General features: G+C 47.1%; 1 protein-coding gene across 1 annotated transcript in view; it reads left to right on the top strand.

Annotated features, from left to right (window-relative positions):
• The window catches only part of TTLL8 (tubulin tyrosine ligase like 8), a 55,174-nt gene that overhangs the window by 14,793 nt on the left and 17,957 nt on the right, over nucleotides 1-22,424 (top strand). Inside the window, exons 5-9 of the mRNA XM_065419884.1 lie at nucleotides 739-806; nucleotides 2,193-2,321; nucleotides 11,781-11,895; nucleotides 18,817-18,939; nucleotides 22,133-22,322. Of these exons, the coding sequence (XP_065275956.1) occupies nucleotides 739-806; nucleotides 2,193-2,321; nucleotides 11,781-11,895; nucleotides 18,817-18,939; nucleotides 22,133-22,322 (625 nt within the window). The remainder of the gene's footprint in view (nucleotides 1-738; nucleotides 807-2,192; nucleotides 2,322-11,780; nucleotides 11,896-18,816; nucleotides 18,940-22,132; nucleotides 22,323-22,424) is intronic.

Here is a 22,424-nt window from a genome sequence, read left to right as displayed (position 1 = left end):
TGGGGTGGAATAGAGGAATGCAAGAGCCCCAGCATGTGTAATAAACTCCACCCACAAAAGCTACAAAGTGTGCAAGTGCAATCCTCTAATAATACCCCCTCATCTCACAGGAGTGTTGTGAAAATAAAGTAATGTTTGTGAAGCAGTCAGATGCTATAGCGATGAGCACTGTAGAAAAGCCCACAAGGAAATTGATAATTCTTTCTTCAGAGCAGGATTTGAGTAGCATGCAGTACAGAAAGGATGGAGTCACTTAACAATGAGGATAAAACAAAATATTGAATAGCTGCTCAGTTGGTGAGCACCATCTATCCTGATCCTCTGGAAAAAATAGTATGTTATCATGTAATTACAGACTGCATCATAATGCATATGCACAATGGGCAGAATTAGGGTTGCATGGGCAGCCTTAATGCGGGCATTTCCTAAATTTTAGTGTTTGATTTTGTAACCTTAATGTTCTTTTTACATGATTTTGTGTGTGTAATATTCATATTAAAGAAAAAATAATAATTTATGGGTGCTAATGATCTCAGCCTACAGATCGTGGGAGATAAAATAAATGTAGAGCATCTGTTATAGGACACATAGCTACTCTCACAAAATCTGTCTGGGACTGGGGGCTCTTGCCTACTTCTAGCCCTCTGTAGATGTGACTCCCTATTGCTCAAAACTTCTGTGGGCCTTAAAACAATATATTTATCTATGTTGTATTATTGTTACATGATTTTTTTAAAGGCAAAAGAAATGTCTTGTGTGAAGAAGTTTCTGGCCTTGACAGTTCAGATGACATTCATGATGTAATGGTAGGATTACATATGAACTTATTGTTTTTCTTGAAGTATATTTTTAAAAATATGTGTAGGATAAGTTTTGATTTTTTTGTCTCATTTAATTCACTTCCTCTTACTGTCCAGCCACAGTGGGCCAAATTCTGCCTGGATTCAATGGAGTTACACAAAGCAAAAATTTGCCTGCTGGATAGCGGAAGGAAATGCCAGCTAAAGTGCATTTACAGTAGGAAGAATTTGGCCCAGTATCAGCATGGGATGTATTTTGTGGTCCAGCAGATTGGTATGCAGTGCCCATCAAATGTATATGCAGCCCCTACTGAAGTAATTTATCCTGTGTTGTACTGTACATCAAATTAACTATGCACTGGCCAGTCTATTACAGATGCTCCCCAACTTACGCAAGCGTTCCGTTCCGGAATGCCTTGCGTAACTCAAATTTTGCGTAAGTTGGAAACATATACCCGACAATTACACACAAAAAACCCCCCAAAACCCCCTCCTATTTCTAGCTTACGGAACTTTTTCCGTAAGTGCGGATTTGCATAAATCGGGTTTGTGTAACCGGGGGGGGGGGGGGGGTATCTGTAATTGATAACAAAATCTGTGGTCTTGCCATTCAAGGAAGTTGCGTGTCTGATTTATTAGTTAATCATTTAACTTGTATTTACACACCACGCACGCCAACAACTTATTGCACGTACTTAATCCTATAGCATACCAAGTAAAGCCACTGGCAGTCTACGTGGCCATTACTACCTACTCATACCAAAGCTTTACCAAGTTATTTTGGCCATCTATTATGTTGCACTTTTACTGATCATATAGTTCTGGAAGACAAGGATGACTGTCTCTACAGCAGCTCACACATGTCTCTGTGTGAATGGATGCTCAAGATATTAGTGATGCAACCCTGTGAACAAATGAGCAGACTAGAAAATCACCCCATGAGCCAGTCAGTCACCCAATTAAAAAAATGGGGCTTGAGCAGATGACACAAGGGCCTCCAAAGCAACTGTAATTTTTACTATTTTCTTTGGGACTGGGAGTTTCTCAAAAATATATACATATGTCCTGGAGCCTTACAATTCCATTTGTCCTGCAGGCAGAAGAGCGTATGTGCATATGCACGTCAACAAGTCCTCATTTGTTATTCAGAGGAATTCACTTTGGAAATGCTCTAAGGAGCAGATAGAATTAAAAGGCTCTGTGACTATACATGTTCTCTCAACTAAGTTATCACAGCTATGCCAGGGCACAGCTTCCTGGGCCCACAAAATGGAATCATGGGTATAACTTTGATATACTGCAGAAAATGAGCAGTTGATATTGGATATGTTAATAAAAGTTTCCTGGGTCTTAAATCTGTGGAATCATAATGCAGGTTCTTTTTTGTGCCAGTCTAGGTTGGTAAGAAATGAAGAGACATCCTTTTTTTGGACTATAAAAAAGGATGCAATTAATTACCATAACCTACATTGTGATCAGATGTTGAATCATTATGCGAAAACTGGCTCCTTTACAACTAAAGTAAGTAGATAGTTAAAATCACTTGGCCTTTGGTATTATTCCCACAGTGCACGTGGGGAACTTTATTGGTATTAGGTTTCATGAACAGATTATACAAGGTGAAGGGTTAGTGAGTGTTAGTGGTTTTTTAAAATTTATTTTCATATAAATGTGACCAACAGTAACTGATTATAAGAAGTCAAAGCTAAAGGCTTTCCATATATGGGACCAAATTCATCCCAGGTTATTCAGCAGGATGAATTTGGTTTTCTATTGATATGTAACCACAGGGGCATGGCGGATTTTTGGAAATTCTAAAGGAACAATATCCACGTTCTCAGCTCTAAATGTGTGAGGCCCCAACCCTGCAATCAGATCCACATGTGCAGACCCTTGCACCCATGTGAAGCCCTGTTGATATCATTGGTGTTCTATGTGGCATACAAGACTCTGTCTGTGTGGATTCTGTTGCAGAGCCCGAGTGACCTGTATGGTTTGTTTGTTTGCTAAGTACATTGTATGATAGTGAGCGTTTCAATTGCGGATTGATTTCTATAGGTGGTGGTGGGGAAGGGTTGAGGGAAAGCTAGTTATTAGCTACTATTTATTATTTGTTTTTGTGATCTTATGTCAAAGGCACCTAGGGCTTTTAAGATAGGCATGGTACCATTTTGTTATAGTAATATTTTTAGCATCTAAATAGATTGTTGTGCTATAATTAATGTAATTCTCAAATCTGTTTAAATTAATGAATGAAACACCAATGAAAGGCTTTACTGTTCTTTTTCGAGTTCTTCCTCATGTCCATTCCATGCTAGGTGTGTGTGCACCACATGCACAGTTGCTGGAGATTTTTCCCTTGGTGGTATCCATTGGGCCGGCTCTAGCGCCCTCTGGTGTTACACACATATGCACTGGTATAATGGGTGCCTCTGGCCCTGTGCCCTCTCAGTTCCTTCTGTGACAGTTGCTGGAATGACCCTTCTTGCTGTAGCAAGGCTTCTTTCCCTATGGTTTGGACTTTCTCTGTTCATATTTTGTATAGTTATTGTAGTTAGTATATATAGTTCTTAGTTAGAGTCAGTGTGGTGTTAGTAGCTGTCTCTGTTGTTGAGGGACTTTTTGCCCCAGGGGCTAGGCATGCCCCAATCCCCGGGCTTCAGGCTGTGTGCCCCGTGAGGCAAGCCGATGCCAGCGAGAGACCTGCACTCTAGCCATCTAATGTGTCTGGGCAAGTCTGACATTAAAGGGAAGAGCCAGATCTGCAGGGCCTTCAGACCTCGCACGAGAAAGGATAGGGACATTCAGCTGAAGGCCATTCTTGTGGAGGAGGCCCTGAGACCAGCCTCAGAGTTCAGCCCCTCTAAATCGGTGCCAAGCACCTTGACATCCGTGCGGAGTACTCCCCTGGCACCGTGTTCTTCCCTCACCACTCTCCATTCTCGGTGCTGATGAAAAGGCATAAGAAACAGTGCACTGAGGGGGCATTCTCCGGTACAGAATAGGGACAAGCAGGGAGTGCCTAGCGCAGTGAGACCCATATTGGGCCACTCATTCTCCCCTGAGCCTCTGATTGCACTGCTGACTCTGCCTAGAGAGCTGGGTCCGATACAGAAACCACCACTGACTCCCCGGAGCAGCTATCGGGGCAGGTGTCTGCTGGCCTCTTTGAACCCCGGAGGCTTTCCAGGTGGCAAAAGACCTGCTGTCCCTCCTGATCCCACTGATCCCTCAAGTCCCCTCGTCAGCCAACACGACTGGGAACAGAAGGGAACAAGGTGCGCTGAGCTCCACCATGGCACTGACCACTGCAGCGCCGTCCAGGGGCAAGCCCTCCATGGTTCCGATGCAGCGGTCCCCAGTTCCCCGGTATCACAGAAGCAGATACTGCACCACAGTGGCCTTCAGGGGAAGAATCCTCTTCGGAGTCAGAAGGGGAATCCTTTGCTCCATCCAAAACCTAATGGTACCCAGCCTACACACCAGACTATGGTACCGGCCCTTCTGCCAGCGCCTGGCCACCAAGCCACTGGGCAATGTGTGGCAGTACTGGTGTCTTTGGGGGTTTCCCCCATCACCTGGCCCCCCCTTACCATTGCTCATACTCAGTGGTGTCAGAAAGGCGAGCTACTGTCTCTTCCCATCCAGCACCGGACCCTGACTCTGGTACTGACCCCAGTGCCTATATCCAGGAAATGGCCCAAAGGACCTGGTGGAAGTAGAGGAGGAGGAGGGAGACCCATCTCTGGCTCAGGCCTTCTCCTTGTCATCCCCGGACAAGGCAGTCGTAGGCCCTAGTAACCCACTCCCTCAGGATGACTCCAGGGCCCACCAAGAGCTTCTGAAAAGGGTAGCTGCGAACTTGGGCTTGGAAGTTGAGGAGTTTAAGGAGTCAGCACACAGCCTAATCAACATCTTGGCTGCAGCTCCTCCCTTCAGAGTGGCCTTGCCTGTTAACGAAGTGGTGATGGGCCTCGTCAGAACACTGTAGCAGACTCCTTCTTCTCTGCCCCCGCACATCAAAAGGGGCAGAGAAGAAATACTATGTCCCAGCCAGTGGGTTTGAGTACTTTTATTCGCACCCGTATTGTGGGGGTCTCTGGGAATGTCGGTGATGAATGAGCGGGACAGAGATGGATAGTTGAGTGCTACCCCCAAAAATAAAGAGGTCAAGAGACAGGACTTGTTTGGACATAAGGTTTATTTGATGGGCAATCTCCAGTTACATATCTCCAACTAGCAGGTCCTGCTGGGGAGGTACGATTTTAATCTGTGGGACTCATTGTCCAAATTTAAGAATTCCCTACTGCAATAGTCAAGGCAGGAGTTCATGGCCATCTTAGAGGAGGGCAAGACTGTGGCCAGGACCTCCCTCCAGGCGGCTCTGGATGCAGCCGACTCAGCAGCCAGGACTATGGCATCGGCAGTCATCATGAGGCGCTGTTTGTGGCTCCATTCCTCTGGCCTCCATCACGAAATTCAGCAGTCCATCCAGGACCCCCCGCCTTTGAGGGCACCTCCCTGTTCTCGGAACAGACAGACTCGAAGCTTCAAGAACTCAAGGGCCACTCTTCGCTCCTTGGGCCTTTACACAGTTCCAGCTTCCAGGAAGCACTTTAGGCCTCAGCAGCACCCCCAGGTTTGTGGCACCTTCCATGCAGGAGCCCTACAAAAGAAAAGAGAAGGGTTTTAAGCAAAGCCAACCCTTCCCTCCTACCTCAGCCTCTGAGTTGGGCTCTCATAGATATCCTGGAACGGCCAGGCAGGCTTTTGAAGGTATGTCCAAGGGCAATATACCAGTCTCGACACCAGATCCATCCCCCCCTTTGCTTTTGGACCACCTGTCACCCTTCAGCCCAGGATGGTTAAATATAACATCGGACCATTGGGTACTGAGTACAGTAACAATTGCTTACACCCTCCAATTTTCATCCACCCCTCCCTCCAACCCTCCACCCTCGTCTCTCTTCAGGGACCTTACTCACAAGCAGCTTCTTGTCCAGGAGGTGCAAGCCCTCCTACATGTGGGGCCATAGAGGAAGTTCCTCGAGACTTGAGAGGGAAGGGGTTTTACTCACAATATTTCTTAATTCTGAAGGCCAAGGGCAGTCTATGGCCCATCCTGGACCTGCATCGTCTCTACAAATATCTCAAGAAACAGAGGTTCCACCTGCCCTCCCTGGCCTCCATCATTCCCTCCCGGGATCCAGGAAACTGGTATGCTGCCGTCGACTTAAAGAACGCTTATTTCCACATCTCTGTCTTCCATGGGAACAGAAGTTTTCTCAGGTTTATAGTGGGTCTACTACCAATTCACCGCTCTTCCCTTCGCCCTGTTGGCAGCCTCACGGGTCTTCACGAAGTGCATGGTGGTGGTAGCAGCCTTCCTCAGGCATCAAAGCATACAAGTCTACCCATACCTCGACGACTGGCTGATCAAGGGTCAGTTGCAGGCTTAGGTGCAGCACAGCATCAGTACAGTCTGGGCCACCTTCCAGGTCCTGGGTCTGTTGATAAACAAGCAGAAGTCAACCCTTGTTCTGGTTCAGAGAATACTATTTATCGGGGCAGTGCTTGACTTGACCCAGGCCAAAGCCTCCCTACCAGAAGCCCGATTCCAAGTTATGTCGGACCTGATTTTGAAAGTCATGATCCACCCAATAATGATTGTTTGGATCTGCCTCAAACTATTGTGACACATGGTGGCATGTACCTACATGGTGCAGTACACAAGGCTTTGCCGCAAACCCCTCCAGATGTGGCTGCCATCAGTCTATTCTCCAAGCAGACACCACCTGGACTCAATACTCACGATTCTGCCTCTGGTCCTCACTTTGCTGACCTGGTGGAGAGACCCAGAATCCATAATTGAAGGGATACCCTTTGCTGACCCTCAACCATTGATAACCCTAGTCTCGGACACATCAGGCCTGGGGTGCGGAGCCCACCACAGCAATCTCAGGACCCAGGACCTCTGGTCCCAGGAAGAACTCTCCCTGCATATAAATGTCAGGGAACTCAGGGCTTGCCAGGTGTTCCTTCCCCAGATCTTAAGCAAAGTGGTGCAGGTCCTGATGGACAACACTGCATCAATGTTTTACATCAGAGGTGGGCAAACTATGGCCTGCGGGCCACGTCCAGCCCGTGGGACCGTTCTCCCCGGCCCCTGAGCTCCTGGCCCGGGAGGCTAGCTGCTAGCCCCTCCCCTGCTGTTCCCCCTCCTCCGCAGCCTCAGCTCACTGCGCCACCTGCACAATACTCTGGGTGGCGGGGCGGCGAGCTCCTGGGGCAGTGCAGCTGCAGAGCCCGGCCTGACCCGGGGCGTGGCTGGCTCCAGCCGGGCGGCGTGGCTGCCTATCATGGTGCAGCTGTGCTGCCAGCCACCGGTGCTCCAGGCAGCGCGGTAAGGGGGCAGGGAGCAGGGGAGGGGGGTTGGACAGAAGGCAGGGGAGTTCGGAGGTGGTCAGGGGCCAGGGGTGTGAATAGGGGTCGGGGCGGTCAGAGGGCAGGGAACGGGGGTTGAATAGGGGCAGGGGTCCCGGGGGCGGTCAGGAAGAAGGGGTGGTTGGATGGGGCAGAGGTTCCGGGGGGAGGGGGGAAGGCAGTCAAGAAGGAAAAGAGGGGTTGGATGGGACAACGGGAGGCAGTTGGGGTGGGGGTTCCGGGGGCGGTCAGGGAGCAGGGGGGGTGGATGGGGCAGGGGTCCCGGGGGACAGTCAAGAATGAGAGGAGGGGTTGGATGGGGCGGCTGGGGGCTGTCAGGGGTGGGGGTTCCGGGGGCGGTCAGGGGACAAGGAGAAGGGATGGTTGGATGAGGCAGGGGTCCCGTGGGGGGGGCAGTCAGGAAGGAGATGGGGTGTTGGATGGGGCATGGTGGGCAGTTAGGGGTGGGGGGAAGTTAGGGGCGGCAGGTCTGGGGGCAGTCAGGAAGGAGAGCGGGGGTTGGATGGGGCGGCGGGGGGCAGTTACGGGCAGGGAGTCCGGGGGTGGTCAGGGGACAGGGAGCAGGGGGGGTGGATGGGGCAGGGGTCTGGGGGGGGGCTGTCAGGGAACAGGGGGGGTTGGATGGGGCAGGAGTCCCAGGAGGCCGTCAGGGGCGAGAAGCAGGGGGGGTCGGATAGGGGGCAGCCTCCCCTAACCGGCCCTCCATACAATTTCTGAAACCCGATGCGGCCCTCAGGCCAAAAAGTTTGCCCGCCCGTTTTACATCAGCAAGCTCAGTCTACAGCCCTGTGCCAGGAGAGCCTCCAGCTGTGGAACTTCTGCATGAAACACACCATTCACCTCGAGGCGTCATCTCCCGGGAGCCTGAAACGCACTGGCAGATTGCCTCGGCAGATCCTTTTCCTCTCGCCACAAGTGGTCTCTTTACTCAGTCGTCAGTGTCATCTCCCCAGGGGGACCTGTTCACCGCCAGACAGAACAGGAATTACTCAGTTCTGTTCGCTGCACAGGCACAGCATGGGCTCCCTCTCCATTGCCTTCCTGCTCTTGTGAGCAGACCACCTACTGTACGCCTTCCCACCAATTTTCTTGGTCCACAAGATCCTCCTAAAAATCAAACAGGACAAGGTGAGGGTTTTCCTGATAGTACCAGCATGGCCACGCCAGCATTGGTTTGGCATATTTCTGGACCTCTCAGTGGCTGTTCCGCTCATGCTTCCAGTCCACCCAGACTTGATTTCACAAGACCACGGCCAGTTGTTTCACCTGAACCTCACCTCTCTGCACCTGACTGCATGGTTGCTGTACAGCTGAATCCTGAAGAGCAAGCTGCTCGGTCAGGTTCAACAGGTCTTGCTAGGTAGTAGAAAGCTTCCCACCAGGGCAACCTACCTGGCCAAGTGGAAACATTTCACATGTTGGGCCTCTGAACAGAATTTGTCTCCATTCGAATCTTCTCTGCAGTCTGTCTTGAACTATCTGCTCCACCTAAATCATCAGGGTCTGGCTTTCTCATCTATTAAGGTTCACTTGGCACCCATCTTAGTCTTCCACCCTCCAGTATAGGGCAGATCAATGTTCTCCCATTAGATGACAGTCAGGTTTCTCAAGGGTTTCTAGGGTTGGGAATCATCAAGAAAGGGATAGATAATAAGACAGAAAATATCATATTGCCTCTATATAAATCCATGGTACACCCACACCTTGAATACTGCGTGCAGATATGGTCGCTCCATCTCAAAAAAGATATATTGGAATTGGAAAAGGTTCAGAAAAGGGCAACAAAAATGATTAGGGGTATAGAACGGCTTCCGTATGAGGAGAGATTAATAAGACTGGGATTTTTCAGCTTGGAAAAGAGGCGACTAAGGGGGGATATGATAGAGGTTTATAAAATCATGACTGGTATAGAGAAAGTAAATAAGGAAGTGTTATTTACTCCTTCTCATAATACAAGAACAAGGGGCCACCATATGAAATTAATAGGTAGCAGGTTTAAAACAAACACAAGAAAGTATTTTTTTACGGAACACACTGTCAACCTCTGGAACTCCTTGCCAGAGGGTGTTGTGAAGGCCAATACTATAATGGGGTTCAAAAGGGAGCTAGATAGATTCATGGAAGATCAACGGCTATTAGGCAGGATGGGCAGGAATGGTGTCCCTAGCCTCTGTTTGCCAGAAGCTGGGATTGGGTGACAGGGCATAGATCACTTGATGATAACCTGTCTGTTCATTCCCTTTGGGGCACCTACCATTGGCTACTGTCAGAGGACAAGATACTGGGCTTGATGGACCTTTGGTCTGACCCAAACGGTCTGATGACCGTTCTTATGTTCTTATGTTCTCAAAAGACTCTACCCTCAGGTTGGCGGACTAGTCCCCCGACGGGAATTAACCTTGGTCCTGTCAAAGTTCACGGGGCCTCCCTTTGAGCAGTTAGCATCTTGTTCTTTACTGCTTCTCTTTTGGAAGGTCACCTTCCTTGTGGTGATCACCTTGGCCAGAAGGGTCTCTCAGATCAAAGCCCTTATGTCAGAACCCTTTATACGATGTTTTTCAAGGACAAGGTCCAGCTGTGCCCCCATCTGGCCTTCCTACCAAAGGTGGTTCGCAATTCCACAGCAACCAGGTTATTTTTCTACCTGTCTTCTTCCCAAAACCTCACAAGAATGCTGAGGAATGTTGGCTTCATATGTTGGATGTTAGGCAGGCCCTTGCCTTTTATATTGAGAGAACTAAGCCCTTCTGCAAGTCCATGCAACTCTTTGTAGCAGTAGCGGAAAGGATGAAAGGGCTACCGATATCATCCCAAAGAATCTTATCCTGGATAACCGCCTGTATCTGAGCTTGCTACAAGCAGCGAAGGTTCTGCCTCCGGCCATTGTGACCACTCATTCCACAAGAGCCCAGACTTCTCAGCAGTATTCCTTGCAGTTACCGATTCAGGACATCTGCAGGGCTGCAACTTGGTTGTTGGTGCATACCTTCCCATCCCACTACGCCATCATCCAACAGGCTCGAGACGATGCCGGTTTCAGAAGAGCCGTGTTACAGTCAGCACGCCCATGAACTCCGAGCCCACCTCCAAAAGTACTGCTTGTGAGTCACCTAGCATGGAATGGAGATGAGCAAGCACTCGAAGTAGAAAAAACAGTTATTAACCATTTGTAACTGTTGTTCTTTGAGATGTGTTGTTCATGTCCATTCCATGACCCACCCTCCTACCCCTCTGTTGGAGTTACCAGCGAGAAGGAACTCAGAGGGTGCGGGGCTGGCAGCGCCCCGTATACTAGTGCATATATGCACAATTTTAGAGAGCGCTAAAGTGGGCCCAACGGATACCACTGAGGGAAAAATCTCCGTCAAGTGTGCATGCGGCGCACACACACCTAACATGGAATGGACATGAGCAACACATCTCAAAGAACAACAGTTATGGAAGGTTAGTAACCATTTTTTCCCTCACCAATTTTGTTGTGTCTTACAAAAACAAAGGAACTGAATATGTGCAACAAGGTCTAAGGTCTTTATTTAGAATTGGTTTCAGAATTCAAGGTCAAATTTACCATTGCCTGTGTTGCACCCTGACAAAGGGTGATCTCCTAAGTATTGCAGGTGAATGGGTGACAATTGCACTACCCAGCAAAGAGCTGTTCATGTGGCAATAGCAGGGGAAGAAAGAGGATAGATAGGGAGAGGGAGATATCCAGAGGTTAGCTATAATTTTTAAAGTCCTAACTGGCTTGGGACTTGGTTACTTGAGAGACAGCTTCCCACCCTGTGCCATACTGCTACACATACAACCAGCAAAGGTGCTAGAGCTTGAGCTCCCTTTTTCTCTGAGGGTAGGTTGGCGGGAGGGGGGGGAGGGGGCAGATGTCCTCCATAAAGGTCCCTCAGCTCTGGAACTTGCCTCCTTAGTCTATCAGAGCTCAGATCTGTTAACCTTCCTGTCAGGCAGGAAAGCTTGCTTTTCCTTCCAGGCATTTAGGCTCCAGTTCAGCAAGATACTTAAACACGTGCTTAAGTCCACCTCCATTAAGGAAAGCACTTAAGTATATGCTTAAATTTTAAGCAGATGCTTAAATACCATTAAAGTCAATGGGACATAAGTGCTTGCTTAACATTAACCAAGCACTTAAGTGCTTTCCTGATTAGGAATGGTTTGCTGGGCCTCAGGGAGGGGCTCAGTCCCTGCGAGGGCGGCAGTCAGGCAGCCCTCTGCGGCTTGCCTGCGAGAGATCTGCCAAAGGCAGCCTGCCTGCCGTGCTTGGGGCAGCAAAAAAGCTAGAGCCGCCCCTGTCTGCAATGGAGTGAGCAACCTATTATTTGTTATGTTGAAGAATGATGTGTGGTTGCAAATGTTAATTGCAATGCAGGATGGGCACCTGTTAAGGAATTACGTCCCTTTATAAACAGAAGGAATAAATACACAATTTTCAATAGAGGTCAAGACAGTGCTATCTGTCCTCTTTATCAGTGTACCAGGGAAAATGCCAAACCATCATCTGATCTCTTCCTTACTCTCTTTAAGATTGGACTTTGTTTGAATCTGAGAAATTTGCCATGGTATGTTCCAGCAAATCCAAATACCTTTTCCCCCCGCTGCTATGGTATTTGCATGGATGATGAGAAACATGATTTTATAGGTAAGTCTTTTGAGTAGCTTCCATGTTCAATCTCAGGCATTTCTCTGTACTGATAACTTGATCTTGAAAGCAAAGGTCTAAGCAGTGTGGCTTGGATCCAGCAAAGCACTTAAGCACACTCTACTTTAAACATGTCAGGAGTCCAGCTGAAGTCAATAGGACAACTCACATGCTTCAAGTTCAAACTTGTGCTTGTGTTTTGCTGGATCAGAGCTAGAATACTCACTACCTGGCATCCATACAGAGCCAAATTCTGCCCTCAGATTACTCCCACTCAGGTCCCAAAGAGCCTCACAGCTTCTCTGAGTGAAACATCTTTGCAGAGTAGTTTTAGTTCATACATGTTTTCAAATTAAGGGCTAGTGTCATGCACTAACTTGCCCATGTGGACCCTGCTGGCATGTTCCTTAGTGTATATTAATGGTGGTACTGTTTGAGAAAGGACTACACTAAATGCGCATTAGGGAACTTTTAGTGCACTTCAGCAGTGGCCACACAGGTGAGTTAGTGTACAGCACCCTAGTGTGCACTAGAATTTACACCAGGGGTCGGCAACCTAGGGCACGCGTGCCAAAGACGGCACGCGAGCCGATTTTGCCTGGCACACGGCTGTCAGCCAGGGTCCTGGCCGCCGGCCCCGCTCAGCCTGCTTCCGGCTGAGTGAACGGAACCCCAGGCCAGCAGGAGGCTGAGCGGGGCCAGCGGCCGGGACCCCAGACCGGCAGCAGGCGCGCCCTCCGGCTCCCCCCTCTTTGTTGCTTTTTAAATTGAGTTTCTGTCAATGAAGTTCAAACTAATTTATTGCCTAAATCTAATACTGCTAGAATTTTTTTAAAGTCTTTTAGAGATGTGTGGGTTAGTGACAGGTCAAGTTTATGAGCTGTTTGTTTGAAAACAGGAAACTATCTACTGTTTTGTGAAGGTTCATCATTCTTATTTCACTCCACTGAAAATTTTATGTTGCATGACTGCAATACAAATTGAAAACAAAGTATCTACAAATTTTCAAGGCATCAGAAACACCCTGCAGGCATTATAAACTGCTCTTGAGAGCCAAATATTTCAAGCGTCATAAATAAGTGATGTAACAAAAATTGTATTTTCGTTTAATGCTACGAAGTAAATTTAAAGTAGTAGTATATTACAGAGTGATCTAAAAGGGATCTCGATACTTGACTATGACTATGGAATGTACAGTGCAGCTGGGAGGAGGTGGAAGGGTTTAAAGGTGGTTCTTGTGCTCCCCACTTTGTGATGCCAGTCAAGTGCCTGGCCTGAAGGCTGCTTTATTATATTTGCTACCAATTGCCCAAAGTGACTGGTAAAACAGTTAGTATTCATGAAATCCTTGGCCATACCGAACCACAGCTGTGTACCACCAGAGGATTCCTATATAGTGGGGTGATCTAAGGGCAGACATTTTGGATTGAAGTCGGCCCTGCATTGGTGGTGCAGTATAAAGTGGTCACAGTGCATGGAAGAATCTGAGTTAGGATATGCATATGACCTGTTCTTTTTACAGAAAATAATTTCGGTCTGGAGTAATGAGTCATTTCATTGAATTTATTACTTCAAAGGCAAATTTCCTGCTCTGTTAATTTTTAATGCCAAGCCTCTTAAAATAGATGACATTATACAATACACCGTAGAAAGAACAGTAAATGTATGTATTTGTGCATATATTTTGTATATGGAAATATGTAAAACCACAAATTATCAAGAACGCTATTTAGTGAGTTTTCAGACTTTCAAGATGCATTTTAAAATAAGACTCTACCATCTTTTAATGAGCTATTTAAGATGGACGAATGTGGTTGATACTGTGATGGATAAACTTCATAAGATTTTGATGTGTGGTTTGGTTCAGTTCAGATAAAATCCACAAAATCTAGGTGTTGGTGAAAATTTATCTGAACTTTCCAAGCCCTGCCCACACAAACCACATTCTTCAGTAGACACACAGCCCTCAGCCAACCACTGGTCCTGACTTTCCTTTGCCTCGTTATAGGTTGTCTTTGTTGAAGAGGTCTGACAGTCTTCCACTCTGTCTTCTCTTTACATGGCAAACAGGCAGTAGACTACTTTCAGGTTTATTAAGGGGAATAGCCAGTCTCATTATTTCTCTTTGAAGGGACTGCAACTTGGTTCTTTCACCGCTATGGGGTATTCTGGGACAATGCAGCTATTTTGTTGTTCCCTGGGATTTCATCAGGGTCAGTCAGATGTCCCGCTAGATCCTCTGTTTGAGGACTGACCAAGTGGCCTGCTACCCCCTCAAATTCCTGGTATTGACAATCTTCTGTGGGCTGGCAGCTTGACAAAACCCATCCTATTTTTCTTAAGTAGGACCCAGAAATGTTTTGCTGGTTGCATGTTGCTGTCTCTTTCAACTCTATAGTGCTGTGTGATGGGGACACTTTATAGTCCAATAAATGACAGAATGAGGATTTCTAAATAGCACATTACACACTGTGGATCCAGCTGTGATGGGTTCCTCCCGGGGTGCCACCTGGAACGGGGGTACCACTGAGCCTCCTGACCCACCAGCCTGGGCTCCCTCTCACACTGTACTGTTGTGACAAACTGCAAAGCCCTTCAGCCTGCATTTTCACCAGCATTCACACAGGTAGGGACACACCCAGCTGCAGTTACACAGAGGCTCTCAAACTACCAGCTTCCCAGCCTAGGACCCCAGAGCAGTACTGTTCTGCCCTGGTCAAATCTGGCCAGTATGGGTTTAAATCCCAGTCAGCCTCTTCCTCAATGTGAAGAGAACAATGCACACTTATGATAATCAAGCAGAGATTTTCTACAACCACTCCAGTCAAAGTTCACTGGTTTAGATTAAAACATAAAATAAATTTATTAACTACAAAAGATAGATTTTAAGTGATTGTAAGTGATAGCAAACAGATCAAAGCAGATTATCTAGCAAATAAACAAAAATGCAACCTAAGCTTGATATACTAGACAGATTGGATATGAATAGCAGATTTTCACCCAAACTGATGGTACAGGCAGACTTGTAGATTCTTCAGGCACAAGCTGCATTAGCTTTACAGCTTGGGTTTCTCAGGTCTTCATACACAGGCTAGAAATCCCTTTAGCCTGGGTCCAGCACTTCCCCCAGTTCAGTCTTTGTTCCTCAGGTGTTTCCAGGAGTCTTCTTGTGTTGGGAGTGAAGCATCACAGATGATGTCACTCCTTGCCTTATATAGCTTTAGCATATGGTGGGAATCCTTGGTTTCAAAACTTGGTTCCCAGACCGGTTTGTGGAAAAATACTGACATCCCAAGATGGAGCCCAGAATCATGTGGCCTGGTCATATGTCCTTGTAGAGTCATAGCAGCTATTACTTACAGGCTGTCTGTAGCATTTTCAGAAAGGCTCACCAGGTGGGGGATAAGCTTCTCCTAAGGCCTATTGTTTTTCCTAATGGCTCATTGTCCTGAATAGGCCCTTCCCAACCAGCTATCTAGACTGAAAGCATCTTGTCTAGTGGGCGTCACCCAGGTGTAACTACATTTGAAGTACAGATACATAGTCAGTATTTATAACTTCAGATACAAAAAATGATACATGATAATCATATTAAGCAAATCATAACTTTTCCAATTACACCTCACATGACTTATCTTGCATAAAATACATCATACTTATGCTATAATAATATCATAATAATATCACAATGAAGAATATGGGGTGAAGTGTCGCACCAGCATTAATATTCTTTCACAACATCCACATCCAGAAAGCCACAGATAAATGTGCTGGAATCATAGAATCATAGGACTGGAAGGGACCTCAAGAGGTCATCTAGCTCAGTCCCCTGCACTCATGGCAGGACTAAGTCTTATCTAGACCATCCCTGACAGGTGTTTGTCTAACCTGCTCTTAAAAATCTCCAATGATGGAGATTCCACAACCTCCATAAGCAATTTATTCCAGTGCTTAATCACCCTGACAGGAAGTTTTTTCTAATGTCCAACCTAAACTGCCCTTGTTGCAATTTAAATCCATTGCATTTTCTCCTATCCTCAGAGGTAAACTAGAACAATCTTTTATGTACTTGAAAACTCTTATCATGTCTCCTCTCAGTCTTCTCTTCTCCAGATTAAACAAACCTAATATTTTTCAATCTTCCCACATAGTTCATGTTTTCTAAACCTTTAATCATTTTTGTAGCTCTTCTCTGGACTTTCTCCAACTTGTCCACTTCTTTTCTGAAATGTGGCGCACAGAACAGGGCACAGTACTCCAGTTGAGGCCTAATCAGCGTGGAGTAGAGTGGAAGAATTACTTCTCTTGTTTTGCTTACAACACTCCTGCTAATACATCCCAGAATGATCTTTGCTTTTTTTTGCAACATGGTTACACTGTTGACTCATATTTAGCATGTGATCCACTATGATCACCAGATCCTTTTCCGCAGTACTCCTTCCTAGGCAGTCATTTCCCATTTTGTTTGTGTGCAACTGATTGTTCTTTCCTAAGTGGAGTACTTCAGATTTGTCCTTACTGAATTTCATCCTGTTTACTTCAGACCATTTCTCCAGTTTGGCTCAAACATTTTGAATTTTAATCCTATCCTCCAAAGCACTTGCAACTCCTCCCAGCTTGGTATTGTCTACAGACTTTATAAGTGAACTCTCTATGCCATTATCTAAATCATTGATGAAGATATTGAACAGAATTGGATCCAGAATTGATCCCTGCAGGACCCCACTCGTTATGCCCTTTCAGCTTGACTGTAAACCACTGATAACTACTCTCTGGGAACGGTTTTCCAATCAGTTATGCATCCACCTTATAGTAGCTCCATCTAGGTTGTGTTTTCCTAATTTGTTTATGAGAAGGTCATGTGAGACAATATCAAAAGCTTTACTTAAGTCCAGATATACCACATCTACCACTTCCCCTTATCCACAAGGCTTGTTGCCCTGTCAAAGAAAGCTGTTAGGTTGGTTTGACATGATTTGTTCTTGACAAATCCTTGCTGACTGTTACTTATCACCTTATTACAGTAAAAGCTGTGTTATCTGGCACTTTACCAACTGGAAAGCTCTAGAAACTGGCATTTCTGATATCCATTAAAAGTCTAGTTGGTGCAGGGCCGGCAGGCTCCCTACCTTGCTCCGCGTGGCTCCCCAGAAGCGGCGACATGTCCCTGCTGCTCCTAGGTGGAGGAACGGCCATGGGGGCTCCATGCACTGCCCCCACCCCGAGCGCTGGCTCCACAGCTCCCATTGGCCTCCCATTGGCCTCCCAGGAACTGCGGCCAACGGGAGCTGCAGGGGCAGCGCCTGCGGGCAGAGGCAGCACACAGAGCTGTCAGGTGCCGCGCCACCGCCTAGGAGCAGCAGGGACATGTCACCACTTGTGAGGAGCCGCCCAAGGTGAGCGCCGCCCGGATCCAGCTCCCCAAAACCCCTCCCGTGCCCCTGCCCAGAGCCCCCTCCTGCACCAAAACTCTCTCCCAGAGCCTGTGCCCCAGCCCCCGGCCCCGAGCCCCCTCCTACACTCAAACTCTCTCCCTCCCTCCCTCCAATATAAGTCTCAGTTAACCGGAATTTTTGACTTACCAGCACTCCTCATTTCCCCAACATGCCGGATAACGAAGTTTTTACTGTATCTTCTAGGTGTTTGCAAATAGATTGCTTAATTATTTGCTCCATTATCTTTCCAGGTATTGAAGTTCAACCGACTGCTCTGTAATTCCCCAGGTTGTCCTTCTTTCACTTTTTATAGATTGGCATTCTATAGTGGACCTAACACTGGATTACCACTTTGTAACTGGTAAAGATTGATTTTCTGAAGTGATTACAGTAACTCCTCACTTAACGTCATCCCAGTTAACGTTGTTTAGTTGTTACGTTGCTGATCAATTAGGGAACATGCTCATTTAAAGTTGTGCAATGCTCCCTTATAACGTTGTTTGGCAGCCTCCTGCTTTGTCCACTGCTTGCAGAAAGAGCAGCCCATTGGAGCTATCTGGTGGGGGCTTGGAACCAGGGTAGGCCGGCAGCCCCCGCATCAGCTCCCCGTGCCCCTAAGTTACCTGTGCGGCAGCCACCCAGCAGGCTATCAATTGCCGGGCAGTTCAGCTGTCCCTCCCCGCACTGTTGTGTACTGCTTCCGCCCTCTGCCTTGGAGCTGCTCCCGGGAGCCTCCTGCTTGCTGTGTGGGGAGGAAAGAAGGATGCTAATGTCAGGGTGTCCCCCTACGCCCCAGCTTCTGCCCCCCCCCCGCTCCTTTACCCCATTTCCACAGAGCGGGGTGGGGGGTGGGGGGGCGGAACACAACAGGCTCAGGATGGAGGGAGCTTGCTGGCAGCAGCTGCTGTCTCAATTTGCTGATCTACTTAAAAAGGCAGTGTACTTAGAGTGGGGTCAGCATACTTAAAGGGGCAATGCACGTCTCTCTCTCTCTTACACACAAGGTGTGTGTGTCTGTCTCTCTCTGCCATGCTGTCTCCCCTCCCTCCATTCTTGCTGCCTTGTAGAGTATAAAGCTACATTAACAACAACGGGTTAACCCTTGAGGGCTCAGCCGAGTGCTAGTTCATCATTTAGCAGTAAGGCATTTCCTGGGAAATATCTTGCCCTCTTCCACCCTCTAATTTCCCTGGAACCTAACCCCCCCATTTACATTCATTCTTATGGGGAAATTGGATTCACTTAACATCATTCCACTTAAAGTAGCATTTTTCAGGAACATAACTACAACGTTAAGCGAGGAGTTACTGTACTAGGTTTTCTACTTTTTATAAAAGACTGATGTGTGGCGTGGAAAATAGTATTTATGCTTAGTAATGTTTTTCATACAGTTCTTATGAAAACCACATTCCTTTAACAGGATTATCCCTTTGTGGGCGTTCTGTTTAGTGGATCAGAATCTAAAATAATATGTTATGTGTTTTAGAGGACTTCAGGAATACAGCAGCGTGTAGCATACTCAAATGGGTCATCAGTCTTAATGCCTGTGATAAAAAAACACAGAAGTCTAAAGGAAAAATTAATAAAGAAGATGTAGGCCAGAAGAAAGGTATTTCTTAAATATCAGTGTTAACATTACAATTATTGGTGTCGAAAAAGGGCCGAGGAATATCTTGTTCGTCTGTAATTAAACTGCATATTTTTAGAGGACAAATATTAGCTTTTTCCTATAATAACTACAGTGGCCACCATTTAAAAAGTCAATTTTTATCAACAGTTATCCCAATGGTATTTGACAGACCATATTAATTTCTGACACCTGTAGATCTGTGATGGATAGGATCTGTTAAAAGACAGTTTTAAAAGGACTTGTTCTCTACTGGAATCGAGCCATATATTAAAACTTTATGCATCTGAGAGTTCAGGAACATTTTATTTTTGCCTAATGCTTCTTTGTGTCCCTCAAAAGTAGCTTGTAAATTCCCCTTCAATTTTTATATATAGCTAAATCTCCTCCAAAGCCTATGCACTGAAAATAGGTCGTAATTAAACAAAGTTATTAATAAGGTTTTGTACGGATAGTCTGGGGCTCGATCCTGGTCCATCTGATGTCAGTGGGAGGTTTTTGCCATTGACTTCAGTGAGTTAGATCAGGTGTGATGGCTGGGCTTTCAGGGTTGAATAGACATGTAACTATGGAGTTATGCATCTAACCAGATGTGCATGGTTACTAGGAGTGCCTATGGAACTTTCATAAAGGCAGCTGAGCCTGCTGCAAGGTGGCTGTGCACTTTGGGGAAGTTAAACATTTGGGAGCATTTTGGGAAAGGCCAGGAATTAAATGCCATACAAAGATTTCCACAATGGTGGGGCTGGAGCTCAAAAGTCAGGCCATCCCAGGCTATGCGTGGGTAGACACTGGCCTGGGTTGCTCCTTAGTGCCGGTCATTGCTGCAGAGGCTAAGTGTGGGAAACTGCAAAAAATACATACAGTGGTTTGAGCATTAGCCTGCTAAACCCAGGGTTGTGAGTTCAATCCTTGAGGGGGCCATTTAGGGATCTGGGCAAAAATCTGTCAGGGACTGTACTTGGTCCTGCTGTGAAGGCAGGGGACAGGGCTCGATGACCTTTCAAGGTCCCTTCCAGCTCTATGAGATAGGTATATCGCCATATTAAAAAAAAAATCTATGGGAAATCAGATAAAAGTGTGGAAAGTTAAAGTGCTGTTTATCTAATAAAAGTGTAAGGAGGAAGTACAGACAGAAGAAAAATATGAGAAAACTAGACACAGTCCCAGCCCTGTCATACATTAAGTACACACAAACAGACTACTTGGGACCTAGTCATGAGGCTAAACATCCATGTCATCCTGTTCGTATTGCAAGGCTTCTGCCTTACACTGGAAATGGAAAAGAGGATTGACAGCTGTAAATGCTGTCTTTCACCTGTGGAGTTGAAAATATGAATAAACAGTAAGTTGCACATCTGATACACTCCACTAATAGTCATTGAGCCAGTGTGGGGGTAGCAGATGGGAGAGATACATTTGTAAGTTGCTAGCAATAAAACAGTGCAATAAGATACAGCCCTTGCACATATAGCTTATGAGTGATATCAGGTTGCCCTATCTCCTGGGTAACCTTCTTGCATGATTACTCCTGGGGGAATTGTGCTCTACTGTGTGCGCGCAGAATTCATGTCCCCCACAGATTTCTTTGCTTCCCCACAGAAAAATGACTTTCTGATAGGGAAATAAAGGGAAGCTGCAAGAGAAGTCACGCACCATTCCTTAACTTTGCTGGTACATCCTTTCAGACACCTGGAGCAGTTGGCTGAGAAGTAAATCACCTCAGGGCTGGGGACATCTCAGCCAGTGGCTCCTACCCTGAGCCAGGATCAGCTGCCAGTACTGGCTGGGCTGGAGGCAGGAGAGGACAGGACTTTCCCTTCCCCTGCAAGGAGTGGCTGAGGCTGTGTCAGACCCACCCCCAGAAATCTCCCCCAGCTGCAGGAAGCTCAGCATCCTCCCCTGCTTCCTGCCCCCATTGCTCCTCAGCTGTGGGGGTAGGGATCACTGTATGGGGAGCTGCTCCCCCATCCAACCAACCCCGTGCATCCGGACCTCCCATATCTAGACACCCCCACCAAACCTGACCCCATACACCCAGAACCCCCCAGCCCTCCATACCAACCCCACTCCATTGAATCTCAACCCCTGCATCTGGAGCCCCCTGCCTCCAGACCCCCACCCCTGTACCCAGACCGCCCCACACAGAGCTCCCTGCAGTTAAACCCCCACCCTGATGAGCTCCACCCCCCTGCACCACCCTGAGCCCCCACATCCAGACCTCCACACCACTGACCCCCAATTAGCTGCACCCAGACTCCCACCCCACCAAGCCCCACTCCCCCAGCACCCAGACCCCCCATTGAGCCCCAACCACTTTCACCTAGCAGCCCCTGCAGAGTCCCATTGCCTCTGCACCTGGAACCCCCCCCCAAGGAGCCTCTGTGCATCCAGATCCCCCCACACCTAGACCTCCCACTGAGCTGCCCGCACCCAGATTGTCCCACACAGAATCCTCTCATCCCACACCTGGATCCCCTATGCCCCTGCACACTTCGATCCTGCCTGGTTGAGTCTGCCTGCCCCACACCTGGTGTGCCTCACACAGAGGGGCAGGGCCCAGGGTGTTTCTGGGGCAGGCCCAGGCCTTGTGCTGTGTCAGGGTCGGGTGTAAACTGACCACTGAGTCCGTGTCCCCGGGGTGGGGGATGGGGAGGCTGCAAGGTGATCTCCTACATTAGTGCAGCCAGTGGCCTGTGCTCCCCACTGCCATGCTAGAGCCTCTGCATTTATTTATTGACAAATAAAACTTGCAGAATTTTGCAGAATTTTAAAATATTGTCCACAGAATTTTTAATTTTTTGGTGCAGAATGCCCTCAGGAGTAATCATGATGGACTAGACTAGAGCACCACTGTCTCTTCTTGGCAGGGGTCCTGTCACCCTCACACTGGGCTTTTAGTCCTGCTTTAAGTGGCAGTCTCAATGTAACTTCAACTAGGGAGTCATTGCAAACACCTTCCTAATGTATTCTTTTTTCCTTTCTCATTTTGTTTCTGTTGTACAAAACAATAAAAACTCTCAAACTGAAAAAAGAAATCTATTGCAGCCAGAAGAAAGCCATCAAATGTGAGAGCTTCCCCATACGTTGGGGAAGACTTGCTTCTCTAATTGTACGTATGTTCCAGAAATGTACTTACCTCACTGACATGTCCTAAATCATCTGCTTTTTTTAGATCCTGTAGATTCTGATGAAAAGGAAATCAAGCAACTTCCTGGAAAACTAATAGACATGGCTTGCCAGGTTTGTGAAACCTACCTTGGGCAGGTGGAACACGAGGACATTGACACAGCAATGGATGCTTCTGCAGTTCTTAGTGAGGAGGAATGGAAAGACTTAATTGAACAGTACTACTGTCTCATTCAGTAAGATTTCACAACTCCAATTAATTGTTTTGAATTAAAGTCCTGATTAAGGGTTAGGTTATAATTCCCTTACTCATAATGAGTAGTACTTTACCCCACAAA

Source organism: Emys orbicularis, chromosome 1, assembly GCF_028017835.1.
Source record: "Emys orbicularis isolate rEmyOrb1 chromosome 1, rEmyOrb1.hap1, whole genome shotgun sequence".
NCBI classification, from domain to species: Eukaryota; Metazoa; Chordata; order Testudines; family Emydidae; genus Emys; species Emys orbicularis.
Note: the sequence above shows the minus strand (reverse complement) of the source record. Positions and strands in the feature narration are given on the sequence as shown.